We start from the raw sequence: 25,612 nt of genomic DNA, 5'->3' as shown, positions 1-25,612 counted from the left end.
ACACCTCTGAGTAACTATCAGTATAGACAAATTGTTTTATTGTGGAGAAAAAAAGACTCCCCTCCAAAATGCAAAAATTCACCAAATCCAGGAAAATAAGTTGCGAAAGGTTTTACTGAAGCGCAGCACAGTACCCCACATCCATGTCCCACTAAGCTCAGGATTAAATCCACCCCCAGATTATACATTCCAGAATACAATGCACATGTGCATATACAATCTATTGCCGTTGACAGTGCTAGAGAGAGTAACTCAAATACAATACATCTGTTCCCTAGAAATAAACTAATGAAAAATAAATAAATAAAATTGAAAATAATCCATAATGGTAAGCAGAATAAATAAAATGATTGTGTTCTACAAGATATAATGCATAGTCTACAAATCTAACTGGTGGTCTTTTACCACAGTCTTTCTCCTTGAGCCGTGATGCCACGCAATCAGTGATGTTGATATTGGACTGGTTAAAGACGATGGGCACGACAACAATACATTCTTATACACGAATGATACATTTTTCTTACATGAACAAAGTCGCATCACCACTGTTAGATTCTCCCGACATGAACCCTCCATCAACCCCATGTAGGTATGTGGTCAGGCAGGCTCTGAGACCCAGGCCTGAAGGTTAATGAATGACAGGTCACAGGTGGGGTAACACTTAGCTGACAGCCAAGCGCACAAACATGCAAACTTAGAACAGATACCACAGATAGGCAGCAACACTACAATGGTCCCCAGAGATTGGCCCCCAATAAAGCACACATGGCAAGAGGGGTGCACGCATTCCCAAAACACCATAAAGTTAGATGCCACACATAATTAGGTACACTTAACCAAGCAGGACACTGCACACACAGCACACGCAGTGAACCTGTGACCCTCAGACCGGACAACTTGACATGTACACACTGGCCCACATTGTGTCAAAGCCAGGTTGAGGAATACCTGCTTTCTCTATCTAAATTGTATCTAAGACTCAGTGACGAATGTTCACTTTTTATGACTATATTGCACCCAAAGAAATAAAACCCACGTCAATTCAATATACTAAGAGAGATAGGTGGTCATTACAACCCTGGCGGTCGGTGTTAAAGCGGCGGTAAGACCGCCAACAGGCCGGCGGTAAAAATTTGGAATTACGACCGTGGCGGAAACCGCTAACAAAGACAGCCACTTTAACACTCCGACCGCCACGGCGGTACAAACAAACAGCGCAGCGGTCACCGCCAACAGACAGGCAGAAGACAATGTACCGCCCACACTATTATGACAGACCAATCTGCCACCTTTTCCGGTGCGGATTCAGCGCGGATAAAAACACGGCGGATACAGGCATTTCGAAGGAAAAACGCTCACCTCTACACACTCCACGAAGAAGGAGGACACCATGGAGCCGGAACTCGATATTCTTCCTGCCCTAGTCTTCCTGCTCCTGTACCAGGAGCACCGACGCCGGCGGCGAAGCCCACGGTGAGTACTGCACCTACGACATAGGGGAGGGGGGAGGCAAAAAAAAGGGACACTCACACACAACACCCCAACCCCCACCCACTACAACATACACACCAATGCATATCGAAACATTACAGTAACACCCCCCAAACCCCCCGGAAGAATGCAAAGACAAAAGGAAATGAGTGTAACCATTGTAATATATAAAAATTCAGTAAGAAAAAAAATAAATATATATATATATATATATACACTATTAACAAAATATACACCACGATTAGTAGTCCAGGTATTGCACCATTCATAGTCCGTGGACCACTGGGCCCAAAATGCATAGGCGAGGCCCACATAAGATACCCGAACATGACGGAGAGAACACTGCTGGGGCATCAGATAGAAATACAACAGGCACCTCAGGGGGGAGGGAAGGGGGGGCACCTCAGCCGGATGAGTGCACGACGCCCCATCCACGAGGGGGCTCCATGCCCATTGATGTATCCTGGGGAGTGCAAAGCCACAGTCTCACAAGTCTCTACAGTGGGTGGACTGCCCACTGTACTATCCTGGGGAGTGCAAAGCCACAGTCTCTGAAGTCCCTACAGTGGGTGGTTTGCCCACTGCTGCATCCTGGGGAGTGCAAAGCCACAGTCTCACAAGTCTCTACAGTGGGTGGATTGCCCACTGTACCATCCTGGGGAGTGCAAAGCCACAGTCTCTGAAGTCCCTACAGTGGGTGGTTTGCCCACTGCTGCATCCTGGGGAGTGCAAAGCCACAGTCTCTCAAGTCTCCACAGTGGGTGGGTTGCCCACTGCTGCATCCTGGGGAGTGCAAAGCCACAGTCTCTCTAGTCTCTATAGTGGGTGGATTGCCCACTGTTCCATCCTGGGGAGTACAAAGCCACAGTCTCTCAAGGGGATAACAGTCTCCACTGGTTCTGGAGGGGGACTGGTGCCCAGAGTGCTTCATCCTGTGCAGGACAGAGGTAGTGGATGCATGTCTCCACTGGTTCTGGAGGGGGACTGGCGCCCAGAGTGCTTCATCCTGTGCAGGACAGAGGTAGTGGATGCATGTCTCCACTGGTTCTGGAGGGGGACTGGCGCCCAGAGTGCTTCATCCTGTGCAGGACAGAGGTAGTGGATGCATGTCTCCACTGGTTCTGGAGGGGGCTTGGTGCCCAGAGTGCTTCATCCTGTGCAGGACAGAGGTAGTGGATGCATGTCTCCACTGGTTCTGGAGGGGGACTGGTGCCCAGAGTGCTTCATCCTGTGCAGGACAGAGGTAGTGGATGCATGTCTCCACTGGTTCTGGAGGGGGACTGGTGCCCAGAGTGCATCACTCACCCCGTGATGGTCCCAGTTGCGTCACTGCCCCTGCCGCTCATGGGCTAGCGGTGCTTGAGTTGGCGGGCCTTGCCCTGTTCGGCGGTGCTTGACTTGGCGGTCCTTGCCCTGTTCAGCAGTGCTTGACTTGGCGGTCCTTGCCCTGTTCAGCGGTGCTTGACTTGGCGGTCTTTGCCCTGTTCAGCGGTGCTTGACTTGGCAGTCCTTGCCCTGTTCAACGGTGCTTGACTTGGCGGTCCTTGCCCTGTTCAGCGGTGCTTGACTTGGCGGTCCTTGCACTATTCAGCGGTGCTTGCCCTGTTCAACGGTGCTTGACTTGGCGGTCTTTGCCCTGTTCAGCGGTGCTTGACTTGGCGGTCCTTGCCCTGTTGAGCGGTCTTTGCCCTGTTCAGCGGTGCTTGACTTGGCGGTCCTTGCCCATTTCAGCGGTGCTTGCCCTGTTCAGCGGTGCTTGACTTGGCGGTCCTTGCCCTGTTCAGTGGTCTTTGCCCTGTTCAGCGGTGCTTGACTTGCCGGTCCTTGCCCTGTTCAGCGGTGCTTGCCCTGTTCAGCGGTGCTTGACTTGGCAGTCCTTGCCCTGTTCAGCGGTGCTTGACTTGGCGGTCCTTGCCCTGTTCAGCGGTCCTTGCCCTGTTCAGCGGTGCTTGACTTGCCGGTCCTTCATTGCCCAGCTGAGCTGGGGCTGGCGGTCCTTCATTGGGCAGCTGGGCTGTGGCTGGCGGGGCCCTCCTGGGCAGCTGAGCTGTGGCTGGCGGGGTCCTCCTGGGCAGCTGGGCTGTTGCTGGCGGGGCCCTCCTGGGCAGCTGGGCTGTGGCTGGCGAGGCACTCCTGGGCAGCGCCGATGGGGCTGGCGGGGCCCTCCTGGGCAGCGACGATGGGGCTGGCGGTGGCCTCCTGGCCAGCGGGGATGATGGCGGTCTTCTCCGCCGTGCTGCTCCTCCCAGACAATGCGTGTTTCTTCTGCACCTTCCCCACCTTGGGAGGAGTCACAGCTGAGTCCACACTCCCCCCGGGACCCCTGTAATCGGCTTGGGTGGCTGGAGTCTTCCCCCTCTCCCGCCGGGCACTGGCCAACTTCTGGTGCTTCACAGGGGGGGACTGGCTGTGCTGTGGCTCCGTGACACACTGGCTGGCCTGGTGGCCAGTGCACTCCACATACCTGTGACAACAGGCACCACTGGTCCCGCAGATTTTGTGGCTGAGGTGCTAGTACGGGACCTATGAGTTGGACGGGGGTGGGAAATAGGTTAAGGGTGGACAGGAAAAGTTGTTTGGAGACACTGGGACGGGTAGCTGGAGGGGGTTTGGGAGTGGAGGAAGAGGTGGTGGTTGTGGGAGGTGTAAGTTTTGTGGCTTTGGGTGCAGGTGCATGCGCTGGAGGCTGTTGTGAGGTGGATGTATGTTGGGTGGGTGGGTGCCTGTGTTTGTGTATCTTCGGAGGGGGCGTCACAGACACACTGGGAGAGGACACAGGGGACGTGTGAATGGTAGTGGGGGTGGTGAGTGCACGTGAGCGGGGTGTGGTGGTGGGTGTGCTGGGGCGGGACGTAGTGGCTGTAGTGGTAGTGCATGCAGGTGTGAGTGTAGACGAGACTGGGAGGGAGGAGGGAGACGAGGAGGAGGGGGACACAGTGGAGGCAGTGGATGTTGTTGTGTTGTTGTGTCTGTATGTGTGTGATGCTTGCCTGAGTGCCTGTGGGATGTGTGGTGCTTATGTTTGCCTGAGCTTCCCTTGTGTGGTGAGGTGTGTGCAGGCTGGTCTGATGGTGTGCTTGGGATAGGCAGAGGTACAGGGGATTGGGTCTGGGTGGAGGAAGTTGGAGGGGGAGGCTAGACACAGGGACAATGGCTGCCATCAGTGCTGAGGCCAGAGTTTGAAAGGTTCAATGAAGGGCCGCCTGACCAGAATGAATGCCCTCCAGGAATGCATTGGTTTGTTGCAACTCCCTTTCTACACCCTGGATGACATTCAAAATGGTAGACTGCCCAACAGTGAGTGACCTGAGGTGGTCAATGGCCTCCTCACTGAGGGCAGCAGAGGTGCCAGGGGCGAAGGTGATGCCCACCCTCCTGGGTGAGCGGGCACGGGGCAAAGGCTGAGGGCCTGCTGGGAGGGTGGTGCTGGTAGGGGGGAGTGGTGGCTGTACCTGTAGAAGTGGGGGGCACAGATGTTGCCGCCACCACAAGGGAGCTCCCATCGGAGGACGAGTCCGTGTCGCTAGTTTCAGCTCCTGTCACCGCCATGGTGCTCCCCTCGCCCTCCATCCCACTGGTGTATTCAGAGTCCGTAGTGTGGCCCCCCATGGCCATGTGGGATGCAGCTCCCTCGTGCTCTGGTGCCACTGCTCCTCCGCCTGATGATGCTAATACACACAAGAACAGGGAGACCGCAAAAAAAGGGGGGGAAACAAAAGAAAGACAGGTTGAGTGCATGGCTTACCGCTACCGTTGGCGGACAAGACAGATACAGCAGCCCCCTGCACTACGTCGCGCTGTTGGGCTCTACAGTGCAATTCCTGGGAAATGGCCTACAAGGCTATGGACGACATCTGTACACATAGATGACACAGGTGCATGAATAGCTGTACTTGGCACTCTACAGAGGTGGGGTGGGGGGCCACAGGGCCATGCCTTATGAAGGGGCCTAGCCTACAGAACTCGCCCTGGCCTAGGGAAACCCACAGCCCTCCTCCCCCACCCAGACCCCTCCACTGCGTGCAAAGTCAGCTGAATGAGAGTGTACTCACCCCATTGTGTCTGCTGTGATGCCCTCAAGCGCCCATCGGACTCCGGGTAGGCCACCGCCAGGATCTGGAACATCATGGGAGTCATGGTTCGATGGGCACCCCTCCCACGTTGGGAGGCCATCGCCAGCTGAGCCTCCACCGTCTTCTTGCTCCAGCGGCGAATGTCCTCCCATCTTTTCCGGCAGTGGGTGCTCCGTCTGTGGTGGACCCCAAGGGTCCGGACGTCCTTGGTGATGGCACGCCAAATATCCTTCTTCTGGTGGGCGCTGACCTACATGAAATGTACAGGGGAAGAAGAGAAGTCATTACCAACTGCGCCGTCAAAGTGAGTGGCCCCCATCCCTACCCTTGCCATGTGGCACATGCACCCACCGTCTTTCATGCACTCAGAACTCTGCCCCCTTCCTTCTTACAACCAGCTCTTTCCACACAGGCATAGCCCATACAACATGTACTTACCAGTTGGTCTGGAGGACCGTAGAGTAGCATGTACTGGGGGAGGACCCCGTCGACGAGCTTCTCCAACTCCTCCGATGTGAAGGCAGGGGCCCTTTCCCCAGACGCACGAGCCATTGTCTTTTCCAGAACGAGGTCACAGCAGCACTTGCAGTGTAGTTCCTCTCCTGTCGAAGATCAGGTATCGAGTGATTCAACAGCTAGAAAATGGCGGTCACGTCCGCGGCGGTGCGTACCTCACCGCCGGCGTACATCGTCATTGGCTCCTGGGACCCATAGGGTCCAATGTTAACCAATGCAGCATTGCACCGCGGTCGTCGACCGCCTACCGCGACGATGTACAACGCCAGCGCAGTTACCTCACATCCCATTGTCCCACTTTAGAGGTCAGGCAGCCGACCATTTCAGGGGCCCACATGGCCTAATTACCAACTGCGTCACACATACCTAGGCCTACTCTCAACACACATACAGGCCAGATTTTGTGTATGAATCTTGTTCTGTGTAGACTGTGGGTACATACCTCTGACTTGTTTGACTCTGTGCTCGCTGTTGTCCTTCATAGGCACTGTCCGCTGGGACATGTGAGGAGATGGCGGAATCCTACGGTATACCGACCGCTGGTGGACCTGTCGACAATGGAGGAAAGAAATTTAATAATCACCTACAGGTTTGACCGTGCCACAATCCAGGAACTGTGTACACAGTTGGAGCCAGACCTGATGTCAGCAATCCGCCATCCCACAGGAATCCCCCTCAAGTGCAGGTGCTATCAGTGCTCCATTTCCTTGCAAGTGGATCTTTTCAAACAACTGTGGCCATGGCATCAGGGATGTCCCAGCCTATGTTTTCCAACGTATTGTCCAGAGTGTTGTCTGCCCTGCTGAAACACATGCGGAGCTACATCGTTTTCCCTCAGGTGGAGGACTTGCCTACAGTGAAAGGTGACTTCTATGCCCTTGGACATATCCCCAACATCATAGGTGCCATTGATGGGACCCATGTGGCTTTGGTCCCCCCCCACAGGAGTGAACAGGTGTACAGGAACCGGAAGAGTTATCATTCCATGAATGTACAGATGGTATGTTTGGCCGACCAGTACATCTCCCATGTGAATGCCATGTTCCCTGGCTCAGTGCATGACGCCTACATGTTGCCTCCCTTATGTGATGGGTCAACTCCAGAGGCACCGTGTGTGGCTATTAGGTGACTCTGGTTACCCCAACCTGTCATAGCTACTGACCCCAGTGAGGAATCCCAGGACTAGGGCACAGGAACGCTACAATGAGGCCCATGGGCGTACTAGGAAGGTGATCGAGCGGACCTTCGGCCTCCTGAAGGCCAGGTTTAGGTGCCTCCATATGACAGGTGGATCCCTATTCTACTCACCAAAGAAGGTGTGCCAGATCATCGTGGCCTGCTGTATGCTACATAACTTGGCTTTGCGACGACAGGTGCCTTTTCTGCAGGAGGATGGTTCAGATGGCGGTGTTGTGTCAGCTGTGGAGCCTGTGGACAGTGATGAGGAGGAAGCAGAGGAAGAAGACATTGACAACAGGGACTCAGTCATCCAGCAATATTTCCAGTGAAACACAGGTGAGAATACATTCCTGCCTACTACAAGTACTTTTACACTTCTACCTCCATCCTGTCTGTCGATTTCACCCAGTGTATGGTCACTGAGTTGTCACTTTCCCTTACGGTTTCACAGGTGTGGGTCCCAACGTGTGTCATCTGCTTAGATTCCTCATGGACTAGAGCTGTGTGACATAGGTATGTTGACATTACTATTTCCTGACCATTTTGTCACTGTAATTGCAAATACACTATTTCAAAATCACAGACAGACTCCAGATCTTTTGGTGCTTTAGGTGTGTTTATTTAAATACAAAATATTGGAGGGGGAAGTTAAATGGTGAGGGGTAGTGGCGGAGGAGTGTCCATGGCAGAGTCCAGTCTATTAGTCTCACAGGTGCATTGCCCATATGGGCATAGGAAGTGGAGCTGGGGCAGTTTCAATATGGACAGGGTGACAACGTGGGACAGTGGCTTGACAATCAGGGTGGTCTCATTTCTTGGCGGGGGTCTTGGCATCGTGCTCTGTCTTGTTCCTGGATCTCAGGAACCGTTTGCGGGGTGGTTCTCCATCTGCAGGGGGTGGAGTGCTGGTGTGGTGGTCCTGTGGCGGTGCCTCCTGTCCACTAGCGCCGGCGGAGGTGGTGGGCAGTTTATCGTCCATGCTAGTGTCAGGGGCCCCTTGTAGTGCCACAGTGTCCCTCCTGGTGTTGAGTATTTCCTTCAGCACCCCTACGATGGTGCCCAGGGCGGAGCAGATGGTTCTGAGTTCCTCCCTGAACCCAAAAATACTGTTCCTCCTGCATGAGCTGGGGCTCCTGAACCTTGGCCAGGACCGTTGCCATCGTCTCCTGGGAGTGGTGGTATGCTCCCATGATGGAGGAGAGGGCCTCGTGGAGAGAGGGTTCCCTTGGCCTGTCCGCCCCCTGTCGCACAGCAGCCCTCCCAGTTCCCCTGTGTTCCTGTGCCTCCGTCCCCTGGACTGTGTGCCCACTACCACTGCCCCCAGGTCCCTGTTGTTGTTAGGGTGGTGGGTTATCCTGGGTTCCCTGTAGTGGTGGACACACAGCTGATTGATGTGTCCTGGGGACGGAGGTATGGGCCCGCTGGGTGGGTGCTGTGCTGGTTTTACCATAGGGGGGAAGGTCTGTGGTGGCCTGTGCCTGTGTGAGGGGAACCGACTGTCCCGAGGCCCACGATGGTCCGGGCTGATCATCCAGATCCAGGTGGACAGAGGTGCTGTCATCACTGTGGGCCTCTTCTGTGGGTGGAGTGGAGATGTCTGGACCCTCCTGTCTGGTGACGTTGGGTAGTGGTTCTGCAGGGGTGGAAAAGCATGATTATTGCATCTGTGTGTGTCATGGTGTGCAATGGGTGGGTGACCGTGTACCCCAGTGCTGGCATTCCTGTGTGGGGGCTTGTGTGATGATGGTTTAGGGAGGTGTATGGGTATGTGCAGTGGGCAGGCTTTAGTGATGGGTGTCCATGCATTGTTGTTGCATGCAGGGCTTGGTGTTGGGATGTGTGGTTTGTGATATTGGTACATTTGTGAGGAGTTGGAGTAATAGGGGTGGGGGCGAGGGTGGGGGTATGTGATAGCATACAGGTAGGGTGGGGGATATGGTAGTTAAAGGTTTGACTTACCGGAGTCCATTCCTCCACCGACTCCTGCGAGGCCCTCAGGATGCAGAATCGCCAAGACCTGCTCCTCCCATGTTGTTAGTTGTGGGTGAGGAGGTGGGGGTCCGCCACCAGTCCGCTGAACCGCCTGGTGGTGTCTTGAGACCACGGAACGCACCTTCCCCCGTAGGTCGTTCCACCTCTTCCTGATGTCGTCCCGATTTCTTGGGTGTTGTCCCACTGCGTTGACCCTGTTGACTATTCTTCGCCATAGCCCCATCTTCCTTGCAATTGAGGTGTGCTGCACCTGTGCTCCAAATAGCTGTGGCTCTACCCGGACGATTTCCTCCACCATGACCCTGAGCTCCTCCTCCGAAAACCTGGGGTGTCTTTGCCGTGCCATGGGGTGGTGTAGGTGATGTGTGGGGTGGTGTGTGTGGTGATAAGTGTTGTGATATGTAGTGGTGTGTGGTGTTTTGTGCGTGGAAGTTGTGTGGGTGATGGTGTTGTGTGCCTGTGGCTGCTAGTTTGTGGATGGTGGTGTCTCTCTCTGGCCTTCTCTCTGTAATAGTGGTCGTAGGGGTTTGTGGGTGTGTGTTTTATATTGCAATGGGTGTGTGGGAGTGGTGTGTGTATGTGTATCAGGTGTGTGTATTTCGAATTGTCCAATGTGGCGGTGTTTTGTAGAAGTGTGTGTATTTTGAGCGCGGCAGTATGTACTGCCAATGGAATACCGCGGTTGAATGACCGCCACGTGGATTCGTGTGTCGTGATAGTGTGGGCGTATTTCTGTTGGCGTGACGGTGGAGGTTTTGTTTTCGCCAGTTTATCCCTAACCTTTGGTGTGGCGGACTTGTGTGGGTGTCTGAATTTTGTCGGATTCCGAGATGTGGGTCATAATAGCTGTGGCGGAATTCCGCGGCGGTGTGTTGACGGTCTTCTGCACGGCGCTAAGCGGCTTTTACCACCAATGTTGTAATGACCCCCATAGTCCTCAAACCCTGAATCTGTAACTGCTCAACCGGCCGTAATGCTTAGTTAAACAAACCGATTCCTGTTTTGCCAGATGCCTCGTCTTTTGTTTTTTAAGATAAATTCTCATTCAAGCAACAATATTCTAGCAGATATTATACATAATCTACATATCTAACAGGAGGTTTTTTACCACAATCTGTCTCCTTGAACCTTGATGCCGCCCCATCAGTGATGTCCATGTTCCCATTCTCACAACCCCTATTTCTACGTTCTGAGAGATGGCCTTGCAGATTTATCTGCAGGCCCTGGTTGAGTCAGAGTTAGTAAATACATTCCCTCCCTGAAGTTCAACATCACATTTACACTTCACTACCCTCCTATTCTAATAACATCTGCGTTCTCCTTTTGTCTCTTCTTAAACCAGCATGGATAGAGCTTGGGATCAGGATTCCAGCCCCGTAGCAATTTAAAAGGACTAACGTGGTATAAGAAGTGATGCGATACAACTCCAACCAACACTGCTTCTTTGCTGTGGGGATTCAAAATGATACCCACCTTCCACTGATCCTTCCATCCCAACACAGTCACCACCTTAAGAGCCACATACAATTTAATTTGAGCTTTTTTCCTTTAAGGTTGATGACTACCTTCTCATATCAATGGTAGAGCCATCAAACCTTCCAGCTACAATGTCTGACTCTTGCAAATCATTCAGTTTTAAGACTTCAACAAGCATTTCCATACAATACTGATGTGTGATTCATGTCCACACAGATCTTGAATCATCCATAAATCCCAGTCCCTTCCCAAGAATATAAACAATTTCAGAGTATTCTTAACCTCACAATCATTTCCATTTTCTCCCATAATGTTTGATGGACCTTTGTCCATATTTCCACTCATACAACCGTCACATACGCACTTTACACCTGCTACCTCACTTACACTCCCTTACACTGGATGTCTACAATAGTCTTTACACACACAACCGAAATGCTCCATGCTGATGCATTTGTGGCACTCTTGGCCAACTGTAGGGCACTGAGAGGGAGAAGCAATATGACTACAACTTCCACACCTATAGCAATTCCACTGTTGTCAGATTCCTTCCCTTTACAACACAAACGTCTTCAGCGACGCCCATATTTTTGGGATTACTATTTTGCACTGACTTTATTTACTTCTCAGCTTGCTCAAAAGACTTAGCCGTAGTAATGCCATCTTGTAACTTTGGATCACCCACAGTTGTTCTGGTATCTTTTCACTTCTAACATTCACAATTATTTGGTCCTTAGTCATTTCATCAGTAATAGTTCCAAAAGTTACAGTTTATGGAAAGGGCACTTAATACTGTAAGAAAATCATCATATGTCTTTCCATCTCTATGTGCTTGTGTGTAAAACTGAAACCTGTTTGAAGGTGTACTAGAGGTAGGCTTCTATACTCAATACATTTGCACTCCATACTCAACAGTGCTTTCTAAAAAACATTCAAATCACTTTACCCCTCTTGTGGAGCAACTTGAGGTAGTGTTCTAAAAAATGACTTGCCCTTCAGTACCTAAGCAATGTAACAGTATATATTTTTTTCTTTTTGCACCCATTCTATGCCCATCAATAGCCTTCATAGGATCCCTCTTCCTTTGGAGAAATTGATGGTCTAAATGTGCAAAGTACAGTTGTAAAGCAATCACCTTAATACCACTAACAATCCAGTGCAAGAATGAGGAAAATCCACCTCTGTTTCGTTATTGTTGGGAAAATTGCCTTACACGTTAGTTTGTCCCAGTAGAAATGGTGCATACTAGGTTATTTTGCATGAATCTAAAATAAGTCAAAATTCAAAGTGGCGTAACCGCATTGATGTGCATGTCAGACCTTTGTGACCACAACCAGTGTTGAAGATGGTGCCGATACGCGTAAGCGAGTGTACCTCTTGATGACGAGAGCCTGTTGTACCTTCCTCAAGACAGCCCTCCAATGAAGAAACCACGCATGAAGGCAGAATACTGGATTTCGGTCCATCAGTAATTGTAACTAGTATGCAGATTTTACGGCTGAAGATATCAGAGATGTGACGTAGGCCGGTCAGCATAGCAGACCAGTTAAAGGCCCTCGATTAATGGCTCTCTAGGGCGAGACCAACAAGCCTCAGGAGGTCAGAAGCCCGTGAAAATCGGACATGGTGACTGGCGGCATTGTTCAAAGCTGCTAATCAGAGGACCGGTCGGCAGATGCCAAGGGGTCAAAAGGGGTGCAGGGCAGCATCCCCAGCACAAACCAAACTTGCATCAACGCTCTTCTCTCTCAACAATGTCGGCGTGACAGGGGTCAATGTGCTGTGTCCCCAAGAAATTGGAGTTGCCCAAGTAAAAAGAGCCAACAGTGAGGATGCTGCAGAATCACCCATTGGACCTCAAGCGGATTCCATTGGATCATGGAGAGGACCCCGCTCGGACCGTAATAAGCAGTTCTGTTGTAGTGCAGAGAAGGTGACCCACTGCATCATGGTATTAAGATGGAGCCGCCGGCCGCTGGGAAGCTAACCAACACCATGCAGAGCAATGAACCGAGGAGAGGAGCGGCCAGGGCACCTGAGTTGCAGGAATCAGGCAAATTGTGAGCCAAACTGGGACAGCAGCAGCCAGCGGGAGCTGCAATGCCAAAATGTGAGGAGTGTAGAGAGCCATCCGGGCTCTCCCCTACTTTGTATCCTGTTCTGCGCGTCCGGACGGAGCGCGGAACAGAGCCTATATAATAAAGACGGGGCTGCGCTGACGCAGATCCCCCTTGAGACATCAACTACCTTGCATGCGTGATCCTTTGCTAAACTTAGTGCGGCCTTCGCGACCTTACAAGGAGTTCAACTCGCCGGGAGAAACTGATGAATGCTGCCGCAATCGTCTGCTACCACCATACGGGTGCCTGCTTCCAGCATCGAGGGGGACTGTGTAGCAAGCACCTGGAGCCTGCACAGAGGTCCTTAAAGCGACCAGGGTTCGAGTCCCAGCCTCCGCTCAACATATTGTGATTCAGTGCAAAGCACTTTGTCCTGGTGCCTAAAAAAATGCAAAAAACAACATTAATGTGTCCTTGTTCAACCAGGGGCTGTAGCGCAGAGGCAAGGTCACGTGCGTCTGGGACTAAAGGCAAAATCCCACCACCGGGAGCAAAGTATTATCTTTTCAAGGTCGCAGATTCGATCCCCACGGCTTTGACTACTTGTCTTAGAAGCAGCAGAACTTCCTCCCCTCTGCCCCAGAGTAGGTGTCTGCTGTGCCTCACTTCTTTTTGTGACCTGGATTGAAGTGCAAAGGCACAGGCCTGCCAACATTTTGTGAATGTGCATGCTTTTCTAGTGCCTGCCTGAGGATGCCCTCAGTTGTCTCTCCAGGGCCCTAGTTAGACTGTGTCAGTTCTACTCAGCATCATGCGCTGGTGTGAGTGCTCCATGCTCAGAGGCATTCAGTGTCACGAAGCCACACTGGTGCCCCAAACAAAACCCTCCTCACCAGCAGCACTTCATTTCTACAGTTCTTCAACTCCATAGTGGCATTGCACAGTGGCTTGTTCCTTGCATCCTCAGTCCTTGCTTCAGAGTTTTGTTGCACAAATGGGGATTGCTGAGACGATGGCCTCTTCTCAGCATTTGGAAAACAGTGTTTTCAATCATGTAGGCTTCTATCCCTGGCAACATCACTAATAGAGAATGTTTCTCTGGATTTTCAATGTATTGCTTTACTAGGGAAATGTTAACATGATTTATAAAGCGCCTGTTTACTCCAACTGGAGTGTCCCCGCACTAGGGTACATTTTACCAAACAATTCCAGCTCTAAACTATGCTGGCCTGAAAGAGCCATGTCTTTAATTTTTTACAAAAGACTGACTATTGACTGTCCAGTCTAAGATCCAATAACAGTGAAATCCACAGTTTCGGGGCCAGGAACCTAAAGGAGCATCCTCACATCCGTGCTAGCTTCGCTCTTGAGATTGATGTAAGAGCCGCAGTTGAAGATCTAAGACTTTGAGTACACTGAGATCAGGGGAGGCAAATACCAGGGGTTCTTACCCTTCAGAATTTTATGATAGAAGCGCAGAGCTTTGAAGGCCACTCTCTTCCTTAACGGGAGCCAGTGGGTGGTGGCGAGGGCCTGTCCCATGGGAGAGAATTTCAGGAGGTTGAGTAACAGGCGGGCAGCAGCATTCTGCACCCTTTGTAGTTTTAGAAGTCTGTCCCTGGTAACTCCAAGGTAGAGAACATTACAGAAATCAAGCCTTGAGGTGATTAAGGCTTGTACAACCTTTCCTGGCAGCTACCGGCAGTAGGTTTATGATTTTTCGTAGCAGTTTTTAAATGCCAAAGCAGGTGCCTGCCAAACTACAGATGTGTTTTTCAAAGCTGAAATTGGTATCAAACCAGGTGCCGACATTTTTCAGTGCTTGCTTAGGGGCCGGCCCTGATCCCAGGTATTAGGCCACCATGCTGAAGACCAAATTGAGGGTTGGCTCCCAATCACCACCACTTCGGTTTTTCCGGCATTCAACTTGAGGCAGCTCTGTTCCATCCAGCTGGCAAGGCTAGCCAGGCAAGATCTGAAATGCTCGGCAGAAGACCCATGGCTCTGGGTAAGGGCAACAATCAGTTGGGTGTCGTAAGCATAAGACACAATTTTGACACCTCACCTTTCAACCACCTCCGCCAAGGGACACATATAGAGATAGAAAAGTGTAGGACTAAACGCCGAGCCCTGGGGCACGCCTTGTTTCAACAGGAAAGTCTCAGAGGAGCAGGGCTGTTGTACTACCTGAAATGTGTGGTTATGAAGAAAGGAGGCTATCCACCTTAGGGCGGATCCACTAATGCCCAAGGTCCATAACCGTTCCAGCAGTATGCCATGGGGCACGGTGTCAAAAGCTGGCTTAGATCCAGCATTATCAGAGCAGCAGTATCACCTTCGTCCACCGTGTCCCTAAGTGATTTAGAAGCTAATAATAGACTGACTCAGTACTGTGGTGAGGGCGGAAACCTGATTGGCTCTCGTGCAACAGGTCATTAACCTCAATAAACTGCATCAGCTTCTGATTCACGCATTTCTACTTTTGCTATTTTGGCAACAAGGGATAGGTCTAAGATTTTCAGATTTACTAGGATCTAGCGAGGGTTTTTTCAAGACAGAAACCATAGTAGTGTGTTTCCATTCTGGGGGAACCTGAACCGACTTCAGGGATAAATGTATCAGGTCACAGGGGGCCGAGGCGATAACCTCCATCCCTCAATTCCATAATCCAAGGCAGGGCTGGGTCAAGTGGAGACCCAGTAGCCACCCGGTGAAGGTCAGTCCGTGACACAGTTTCAAAGTTAGTGAAACCTCCTCGAGGCTCGCTACGAGTAAACCATGATTCATGGCAGCTTGCTTCCCTGAATTCCTAGGGAAAGGAGGGAAAGGGCGCTGCTATCGCAAAAATGCATTTTAAAGAGGATAAGAACTTCACAATAGTGAAGATCTGAAGATCTTTGGAAATCTGGAAACAGGGAGGGGAAATGGCTTTAAGTGGGACAGAGGTGTGAATTTAAAGGAAAATATCCATCTTTGCTCATAGCCAGGCCCTTAGAATCAGAAACTCTTATTTTCAATCTGAGTTTGTCAGTTTCTACAAGCAACATAGAAGGAGAATGTCGAGGTTGCCTCTTCTCAGTCATGGCAAAACAATGATGACCTAAATGGTTGACAATTTGCATGTGGTCTTAATTTACCTATGGCCCAAGTACTTGACTGAAATCAAAACCAGAAATAGCGCTAGTAGCTAGGACATAACTAGAAAGTCTGAACTTACGAGCGAACATATCAATCACATCTCCATATCCCCTTGGACCTCTGTGAGACTTGTATAAATTGTCTGCTAAGTTACAGAAACTTTGTGCCCTGACCTGTCTCTGTGTGACAGTCCTATTTAGCAACAGCTGAAATATGTGCCCTAGGTTAAGTGACATATCACCCACTCCAACACAAGAACTAAAGTTGATGCTTCTTGTGAATCTGGCTATCACACTTTATCCAGTATGATGCAAGATGGCAACCTAGTATTAGCTTCTAATACAACCGGTTCTTCTCCTCTTCCTGAGGGCTGTGCAGCCCACTTCCCGTCATAGTAAAAAATAAACCAGGAAGGCATGAGGTGTAGCCAAAAGCTAATGTCACTTGGCCACCAATGCTCCTCATAAAAAGTCTTCCATTTTCCATGCATCCTTAATTGTGTAAAGGAGGGAGGCCTCTATGAACGATGCCACACTGTCCTTCTGCAACTGTTGTGTTACATTTAATTTTACCCAGTATTATATTTAGCAATGGCAAAATAATTTTACCTTTACAGTGTGTGTGTTTATGGCTGGAAGCAGGGCTCTTGCTATTGGCGCTACTTCTTTGAAAAAAGGAGAATTGTTTGCTTTTTTAACATATGGTGTAATCTTTTCACCCTTTCATGAGCACTTGAAGAGAGTACTCAGTAAATGATTGGAGATAAGTATTGCCTTTCAGTAAATTAATACAGAAATTTAATCTTCTAGATAACATCTACAAAAAATATGACTATCTTTAGTGTTTTTCTGAAGGTAAAAGGAGTTAATCATTCTTTTGCTCGAATCAGTTATTAATCTGAGAATTTTCTCAATAACAAATACATCACCGCTAATTTAATGGATGCTATCTTTGTTAAGTACATTGTTGGACCTGGCCCTTTTTACAGGGTCATCCCCAAACTTTTTGCCTCCTTCCTCTTATTTTTCCTGACCTCTTTTTGTTGGCTTTTGAACTCTGAGCACTTCACCACTGCTAACCAGTGCTAAAGTGCATATGCTCTCTGTGTAAATTGTACTGTTAATTGGTTTATCCATGATTGGAATATTTGATTTACCAGTAAGTCCCTAGTAAAGTGCACTAGAGGTGCCCAGGGCCTGTAAATCAAATGCTACTAGTGGGCCTGCAGCACTGATTGTGCCACCCACATAAATAGTCCTGTAATCATGTCTCAGACCTGCCACTGCAGTGTCTGTGTGTGCAGTTTTAAACTGTAAATTCGACTTGTACCCACTAGCCAGGCCTAACCCTTCCCTTTTCCTACATATAAGACACCCCTAAGGTAGGCCCTAGGTAGCACCATGGGCAGGGTGCAGTGTATGGTTAAGGTAGGACATATACTATTGTGTTTTATATGTCCTGACAGTGAAATACAGCCAAGTTCGGTTTTCACTGTTGCAAGGCCTATCTCTCTAATAGGTTAACATGGGGGCTGCCTTTAAACATGATTAAAGCAATAGATTCACTTTGGGAGCAGATAGACATGTGTAGCTTGGGACCTCTGAACTCAATTTAAAAATACATCTTTTAGTAAAATTGGTTTTAAGATTGTGTGTTTGAAAATGCCACTTTTAGAAAGTGGGCATTTTCTTGTATGAACCATTTGTGAGACTCTGGTGGTCATTCTAACCCTGGCGGTAAAAACCGCCAGGGCGAATGACCGTGGTAGCACCGCCAACAGGCTGGCGGTGCACCGCTGGGCATTCTGACCGCGGCGGTTCGGCCGCGGTCAGATGCGGGAAACCGGCGGTCTCCCGCCGGTTTCCCGCTGCCCTGCAGAATCCTTCATGGCGGCGGAGCGCGCTCCCCCGCCATGGGGATTCTGACACCCCCTACCGCCATCCTGTTCCTGGCGGGTCTCCCGCCAGGAACAGGATGGCGGTAGGGGGTGCCGCGGGGCCCCTGGGGGCCCCTGCAGTGCCCATGCCAATGGCATGGGCACTGCAGGGGCCCCCGTAAGAGGGCCCCACAAAGTATTTCAGTGTCTGCTATGCAGACACTGAAATACGCGACGGGTGCCACTGCACCCGTCGCACCTTCCCACTACGCCGGCTCAATTCTGAGCTGGCGTCCTCGTGGGAAGGTTGATTTGCCCTGGGCTGGCGGGCGGCCTTTTGGCGGCCGCCCGCCAGCCCAGGGCAAATCCCAAAATACCCTCAGCGGTCTTTCGACCGTGGAGCGGTATTTTGGTGGGGGAACTTTGGCGGGCGTCCTCCGCCGCCCGCCGAAGTTAGAATCACCCCCTCTGTCTGTTTGTGGATTCCATGTCTGGGTTAGTTTGACAGTTGGGCTGTTTGCACCTCTCTCCAGACAGTGACACAAAGGGGTCTGGGGTGTAGCCTGCATATTCTGATGAGCCATCTGTGCTAGGAGGGAGGGAAGGAGTCGTCACTCACACCTGAAAGGGCTGTGCCTGCCCTCACACAATGCAGACTCCAACCCCCTGGTGTGTGTCTGAGGTCTTGCCTGGGCAAGGCAGGATTTCACAAACAAGTGAGACTTTCCTTTGAACTCGGCCTACTTCAAAGGCCAAAATGGGTATAAGAAGAGGACCCAAAACCACAGACTTTCGACACTTCTTGGGGTAGACACTCTACCTCACAGACACTTCTTGGGGTAGACACTCTACCTCACAGACACTTCTGGACAAGAAACCTGCTGGTGAAGAATCCCTGAACCAGACCTGCCAAGAGGAAGTTCCTGGCTGCCCAAAGAACACACTGGGACTGCTTTTCTGACAAGGACTGCTGCCTTGCTGTTGTCCTGCTGCCTTGCTGCTCTCTAGCTGTGCTGCGAAGTGCTCTCCAAGGGCTTGGATAGAACTTGCCTCCTGTTACCTGAAGTCTCAGGACCAAAAAGACTTCAGTCCTGCAACTGGACTCCTTGTGCGGCGAAAATTTGACGCACAGCCTGCTAAAAACGACACAAGGTCAGCCCTGCGGTGAGAAATTTGCCGCACGCTGAACCGGAACGATGCAGCCCGACTTTGCAAGGAGAAAATTTATGCAGCACCTGCGTAACTACCGGAACTTCGATGCACGGCCCACCGGATCGACGCACAGCTGAACCGGGACAACGCAGTTTGACTTCCAGAGAGGAATCGACGCATCGCTTGTGACTTTGCTCCGCAAGCCCAGGATTCCACGCACTGTCCCCGGGGCGCCAGAAAACCCTGCAACCCGAAGAGGAACCAAGTCCGGGCGCCGGAAAATGACGCAAAGTCTTCCCCTGCGTGCAAAATAATGATGCAAGTCGGTGTGTGAAGGGGCGAAACCGACGCACACCTCTCCGTTTTCCACGCAGCACCTCCTCTGCGGTCCCTTGCGGAGTTTTGAACGCGAACCAGGTACTTTGTGCTTGCAAGAGACCTTTAATGTTTTTAAGAGACATTTGTTTTGAAAAGACTTAAGACAATTTATATCACTTTTCAGTGATATCTCAACATTTACTTCTTGCATCTTTAACCGTTTTGACCTGCATCTTATCAGATAAATATTTAATATTTTTCTAAACACTGTGTGGTGTATTTTTGTGGTGTTATATGGTGGTATTGTATGATTTATTGCACAAATACTTTACACATTGCCTTCTGAGTTCAGCCTGACTGCTCGGTGCCAAGCTACCAGAGGGTGGGCACGGGATAATTTGGAGTGTGTGTGACTTACTCTGACTAGAGTGAGGGTCCTTGCTTGGACAGGGGGTAAACTGACTGCCAACCAAAGACCCCATTTCTAACATACATCAATACTTAATAAGGTCAGCATATATTGAATTAGCAGTGATGTATTCCTTATTGAGAAAATGAATTGAAACATGACTTAGATGGCTACTGGTATGTTGATCCTAAGGAAGTAGTTTGGGACAAGGTTTATCAAATTCCAAGCCAGCCACTTCAATTCTAACTTTTTATATCATAGGCTATCACCGGTTTTACATGTAACCTAAGACAAGTTAGATCAAAGGATACAAACCATGATGACTTCTGCTACCCCTTCTACAAAGCCTTCTCATGAATTCCACTTCATCTGTTCTCTCAATCATGTACAAAATTCTGTACCTTGTTATTTTCATTCTTCAATCTAAATTACAAGCCAATTCCTAACTGATGTTGGCTCGTATAGCAGAGGTTAACATTATGGCAGTTCTATGGCCTACTGCAGTGGTTCCCAACCTGTGGTCCAGGGACCCCTGGGGGTCCGCAAAGCCTGCTTGGGGGGTCTGCGACTGCTCAGAAAATTAAATAATATTAACAGATTAGGTCCCCAGCTTTCAGTAATGACTCAGTAGGAGGGTCCCCGGATTCCAATAATGATTCAGTGGGGGTCCCCTGGTTCAAGTACTGATAAACTAGGGGTCCGCAGAAGTAAAAAAGGTTGGGAACCACTGACCTACTACTTTGAATATTATTGTTGCCGTAGACCTGCAAAAAATAACAAAGATTTCAGATAGACCCCCGAATCTCCCTTTTTTGAGTTAATGGGATAAGTACTTCCAGACACAAAGGCCATGATTGGAAACTAGTAGGTAGTTTCCGATTCTTGCCAAAATCTTACTTAATGTGCTAAACACTGCCTCATTCTTAGACATGCAATATTCAGTATAGAAAGCACAACTTCACAAGTAATTCTTCATTCCTCAGAGGAAAAAGCCTATTAGAAAGCATTTATTGTGCCTTGTAAATAGTGTAGACAATGCTCTTGGTATTAACCATGTGCAGTAAATAACTCACCCATTCTTGGCCCAATTGTAATCAGCCCCAAAGAGTTCATGAGAATCTACAGAACTACGGCATTTCCTCTTGCAGTCTTTAGAGAAGGTTTGTTCAAAGTAAGTCCAGAAGAACAAGATCCATGCCAGATTTTTCAGTAAGACCCAAAAGTTTAAAATAGAGCTCGACCTCCAAATCTCTTCTTTTAGGGGGTCTCAAATGCAAACATCTTTCAAATGTAAAGAGGTGTCTAAAGCATCCTGCACTCTCTTTTCCTTAATTGTACAGTAGCCTAATTCATCAGTTATTTCAGCCTAAGAGGAGCTTGCTGAGCTCAATATCCACTAGATAGGGATAGTGGACATATTAATTTGTGCCCTCTAACTTCATGCTTTGACTGAACATAAGCCATAACTCTTGCAATGGCTAGTGTGCGTCTCCTATCAATGTTATGTCCTTGTACCAGCTTAATGCTATTATTTTTCACTTCAGGTAATTCGAGGTTCATAGTGCCAATGAAGCCGATGACGAAGGGTAGCTGTAGTATTTTTAGGAAACATTATTTACTGATCACTTTTCAAAGATGGGCTTCCCGTTGAATACTGTGTTGTAACCTAGAGTACAACTCTGTTATGGATGAATCAATGTAAACATGCATGATGTTGATATTGACTCTCTACTCTATTCAGGACTTGATCAGACCTTAAAGATGTCAAGATTGACAAATCCAACCAAAAATCCACTCCAAGGGCCACATGATCCCCTTTTTATGAGACCAGGTGGCCTTCTTAGTATGAAGCTCAAATTAGGATGGTGTGATAGTATGTGTGGCTCTCTGTACCGTGTCCACAACCTTTAAATCTATGTAGAAAATGCAAGTTGGTCAGAAACAAAATAATTTCTGTGTGCCATTACCTAGTGCAAGTGACAGTACCTTTAATAATACATTTTGCCTTAAAGAACGGTTGTGGTGTAGTTGAAAACTATCTTTATAGGTTTTACTGGTGAAAAATGTTCACTTCATAGAATATATAAAGGTTTTATTGCATTAACTAAATATCCTTTGGAGCAACTGATCTTCAGGAATCTGAGTTTACAGAAAAAACTGTATTTATTTCATAGTGACCTTCAATGATTTTGGATACAGCTTATATGTTAAATCTTCTAATCTGATCATTTGGGTATTTTTCCTCCAAGGCTTCTCTAGTCTTTTCAATAGTTCTGACTCTATTTATGAGACGGCATCCACCATTGTTCACAAATGTGGCCAAACAAATGTTAGAATCAACGTCTGAAAATAAATGACATCATAACGGTTTTATATTATTATGCAGATCTACCAAATGATGCCTTTTTCTTGCTTACTGGAATAAAGTGGGAGATATTAAATATCCTGTTTTGAACGTTTAATCACATCTCATGCCAACAGAAGAGCGAATGGCTGGCCATCCGTATCACATTGTGGCGAATGAGATTTGTTTCCCTTAATTTACTCTATAAGTTACTAGTAAGCACGTTAGAAATAGTCGGTTGTAGCCTCTGACCATATGTAAGAAGTGTTCTCATCTGACTACAAGATAATCCAGTGTTAGCAAGGTGTGACTGCTGAGAGAATAACTTTAAAAGTAAATTCACATAGGCCATATTAAGGCTCACCGAAGGCGAAGATGGTATCCCAGCCATCCAGGTATCGTGTCCAGAAAGGCAGGATGCCCTGGGTCCAGGTGGGCAGCATCATCACGTAGATGTTGTTCTTGAACATTTGGGCAATCGAGTCGATGAAGTGCTGAGTTTCGGGTGGGATCTTCTCTTCAAGGCAGCCCAGACGTGTCTCAAAGAGGATGGCTGAGATTCCTGGAAAGATGAGAAGTATGAGAGAGGCTGGTACACACAGAAGAAAGGAATCAGAGGAAGGAGTAAAGAGGAGTAAAGAGGAGAGAAGAATGGAGAGTGAAGAAGAGGCTAACAAAGAAAAGGGGAGAATAAAGCGGAGAAGATGCAAATCAAGGGAAGCGGAGAACTGCACAGACAAGTGGTGAACAAAAGGGGAAGGAGAACAAAAGGAAGATGAGGAAATAAACAGAGCGGAAGAACCAAATGGTCATCATGGATTTAAGTAGTCAACCCAGTCACAAAGACTCTGCCATGTTAGCTGACAAATGCAATTACAATAAAATCACATTGCTGATTTCTTTCATAAGAAGATAGTTTCCATTCAGTTTCCAAGAGCCGTGCTACACTAGCCTACCTTGCCAAGATGTCATTCACTCGCCCAATGGCACAACAAAGTCACTGACCAAATATACCCTTCTGAGCTCAGAGTAAATTAGCAACATAATTACAGCTACTAAACTCTTCGTCTCTCCACTCGAGCCCCTATCACCTTTTGTTTCCATGTTGGCCTAGAACTATTATTAATGGGCTCTGTCATCTGGCCAGGCTTCTGATACCCTAAATCTGGTATGTGTAATACCTCTGTTAAAGAAGCCACTCTAAACCTGGCCAATAATTGGCTAATTTCTCAGTTAACTTATTCAATACAATTGTTGGAGAAGGCGGTATTTTATCAGAGTTGTTCATGTGCTGAGATTAACAATCTGTTGCATCCAACCCAGATGAGTTTTTGGTCAACCAGAGCAGAGAGGTGGTTCTGGTGTCCGCTCTATAAGTTTTGGTCTCTAGTCACCACCCTCTTGGGGTTAAGCATGGACTGTGATTTACACAGTGCACATGTGTCACTAGGACTCTACAGTGACACACACACCACCGGTATCACACCACAGTGACTCTTACTTATTTAGGATCTGTTGATTGATTGTGTTTATTGTGATTTATTGCTCACTGTAATTATGCTGTACTGTAATTTTTTTAGTGGTGTAGCAATGTTGCCAAGGGCCCTAGAGCTAGAACAGAATATGGGGCCCACACCCACAGCTAGTTAGTGTGCAACCCCCAACTGCCATCTTGTCTTCCATCTGAGATACTAGTTCTTAAATTAACAACTACTGGGAATAGCCCTACTCACTCGCGACTCCTTTCCCTACTAAATACCTCAATAGCACTCACTGGAGTCTCACTCACGTACCCTCAATGGCCTTACAAACATGAGTGAAGTCTCACCATTCACTCTTGTCTGGAGAGAAGGACAGGGGTGTTTGCAGAGAAACTTATGGATGGACAATTGTGACAGCTCTTTTATTTCTTAGGAAGGCATCTGCTAATTTTAAATGTGTTTCAGTGTCAAGAGACGTGATAGTTTAACCTGAGGGATTGTGAGCACAAAGTAATGATTACGACAACTTGCTTTAGTAGTATGCAGGATCTCAGGACTGTTTTTAAAAAAAAACTAATTAGACAAGGCAATGATATGTTTGTCTCTTAACGGTGATGCTTGGTGCTTAGAAAAAGTGCTAAGCGACATGTAGAAATGCGAGTTTCTTTTCACAGTTCCCTTAAGAACATCTTACTGTTGCAACCACCTTTTGTTAAAAAGAAAAATAATAAAACAAAGATTACTCAAAAAGGTGGGGCTATGCGTTATCAGATTTCAGGATGTATCAGAAATTAAAGTAAGGAGACCTGCACACCATGAGGCTACATGAAAAAGCACATGAGTAGATGGCACATTCACCAATTGTAAATTATCCAGCTATAGTTTGTTCACCTGTTGCCTGCAGGACACCTAGCGGCTCATTGTTCGCACTGCTATCTCCGATAGAAAATAAAAGAAAAAGCCTCTTTCCTTCTTGGCTTGCCAAACGACTTCCTCCTTGCTCCGGTGTTCGGTCTTCTCTCCCCTAACCAATCCTGGTGCTGCTCTCATGCTGTTAACCAGCGGTCTTAGACAGCTGGGTTAGAAAGAGTTAAAATGTGCATGTCTGGTGGCCGTCGCAAGACGGCAATACAAAGGGACACGCACACTTTAAACATAATCACACAGCTCCCTCCTGCCACTCAGCAGCAATTGCCCCGCCCGTTCCTGACAGTGTTTGGGACTGGTTGGTGAAAAAAATAGCAGTAAATAAACTTTACCACCATTTTATTTGTCATCTCTGGGACCTTTCTGGGGCATTTTTTAGCAGGGTGAAACTCCTCCCCTATAATGGAGGAACTGCTCCTAATGGAGTGTATCAGGTGTGTACTACCAACTACATATATCACTTTATAACAAGACTACGTAAAGACCCCCTAGGCCGGTATCACCAAGCAACTCACCAATAGTCTACAAAATATCCAGAATTTGGCAGCCTGACTCATCCTCAACCACACATGAAGAACTCACATCACATCACATCCCAGGGAGGTCCAATGGCCCCTGATACACAAACCTGCTTATTACAAAATGCTCACACATAGGTATAGGGTGCATCAGTACTTTAGCTCCACCTATCTGACTAACTGCATCTCCTTTGATCAACAACCCAGGCATCTAAGCTCTGCACGACACATACAATGCGTATACAGAACCAGAGCAGGACGGGCGTTCACTTACATCACTTTTAAAGCAACAAACGACCTCCCACTTCACATCAGAGCCTCTCCCCTGTTCTTGAATTCCCCAAAAAAGGTGAAGACCTGGCTCTTCAGCTAACCTACGCACCCTAGGCTGGGTTAGACACATATACCTACTCAAGGATAACCCCTGCAGGTGAGAGCGCGCTCTCCAATTACACATGACAGAATATACCAGTAGGGCAGAGAGAAACTGCTGCAAAGGTGGTTAGGATTACCCCTGGAAATGTTCTTCTTATTGCTTAGGGAGGGGCCGGGAGTCACCCCCACCCACAGATTAGTGCAAGGCATAAACGTGGCACCCCTGGGCGCCCTCTTCAGACCTCTGCAGGACCTGTGGAAGACAGAAGGACTGCTACTGCTGTTGA

The 25,612-nt window shown here is 48.6% G+C and overlaps 1 protein-coding gene across 1 annotated transcript in view; it reads right to left on the bottom strand.

Moving 5' to 3' along the window:
* LOC138286650 (sterol 26-hydroxylase, mitochondrial-like) overlaps positions 1-25,612 on the bottom strand; it is a 155,028-nt gene that overhangs the window by 49,311 nt on the left and 80,105 nt on the right. The window contains exon 4 of the mRNA XM_069227112.1: positions 22,389-22,586. Coding sequence (XP_069083213.1) covers positions 22,389-22,586 — 198 coding nt within the window. The remainder of the gene's footprint in view (positions 1-22,388; positions 22,587-25,612) is intronic.

Source organism: Pleurodeles waltl, chromosome 3_2 (assembly GCF_031143425.1).
Source record: "Pleurodeles waltl isolate 20211129_DDA chromosome 3_2, aPleWal1.hap1.20221129, whole genome shotgun sequence".
In the NCBI taxonomy this organism is placed as follows: domain Eukaryota; kingdom Metazoa; phylum Chordata; class Amphibia; order Caudata; family Salamandridae; genus Pleurodeles; species Pleurodeles waltl.
Note: the sequence above shows the minus strand (reverse complement) of the source record. Positions and strands in the feature narration are given on the sequence as shown.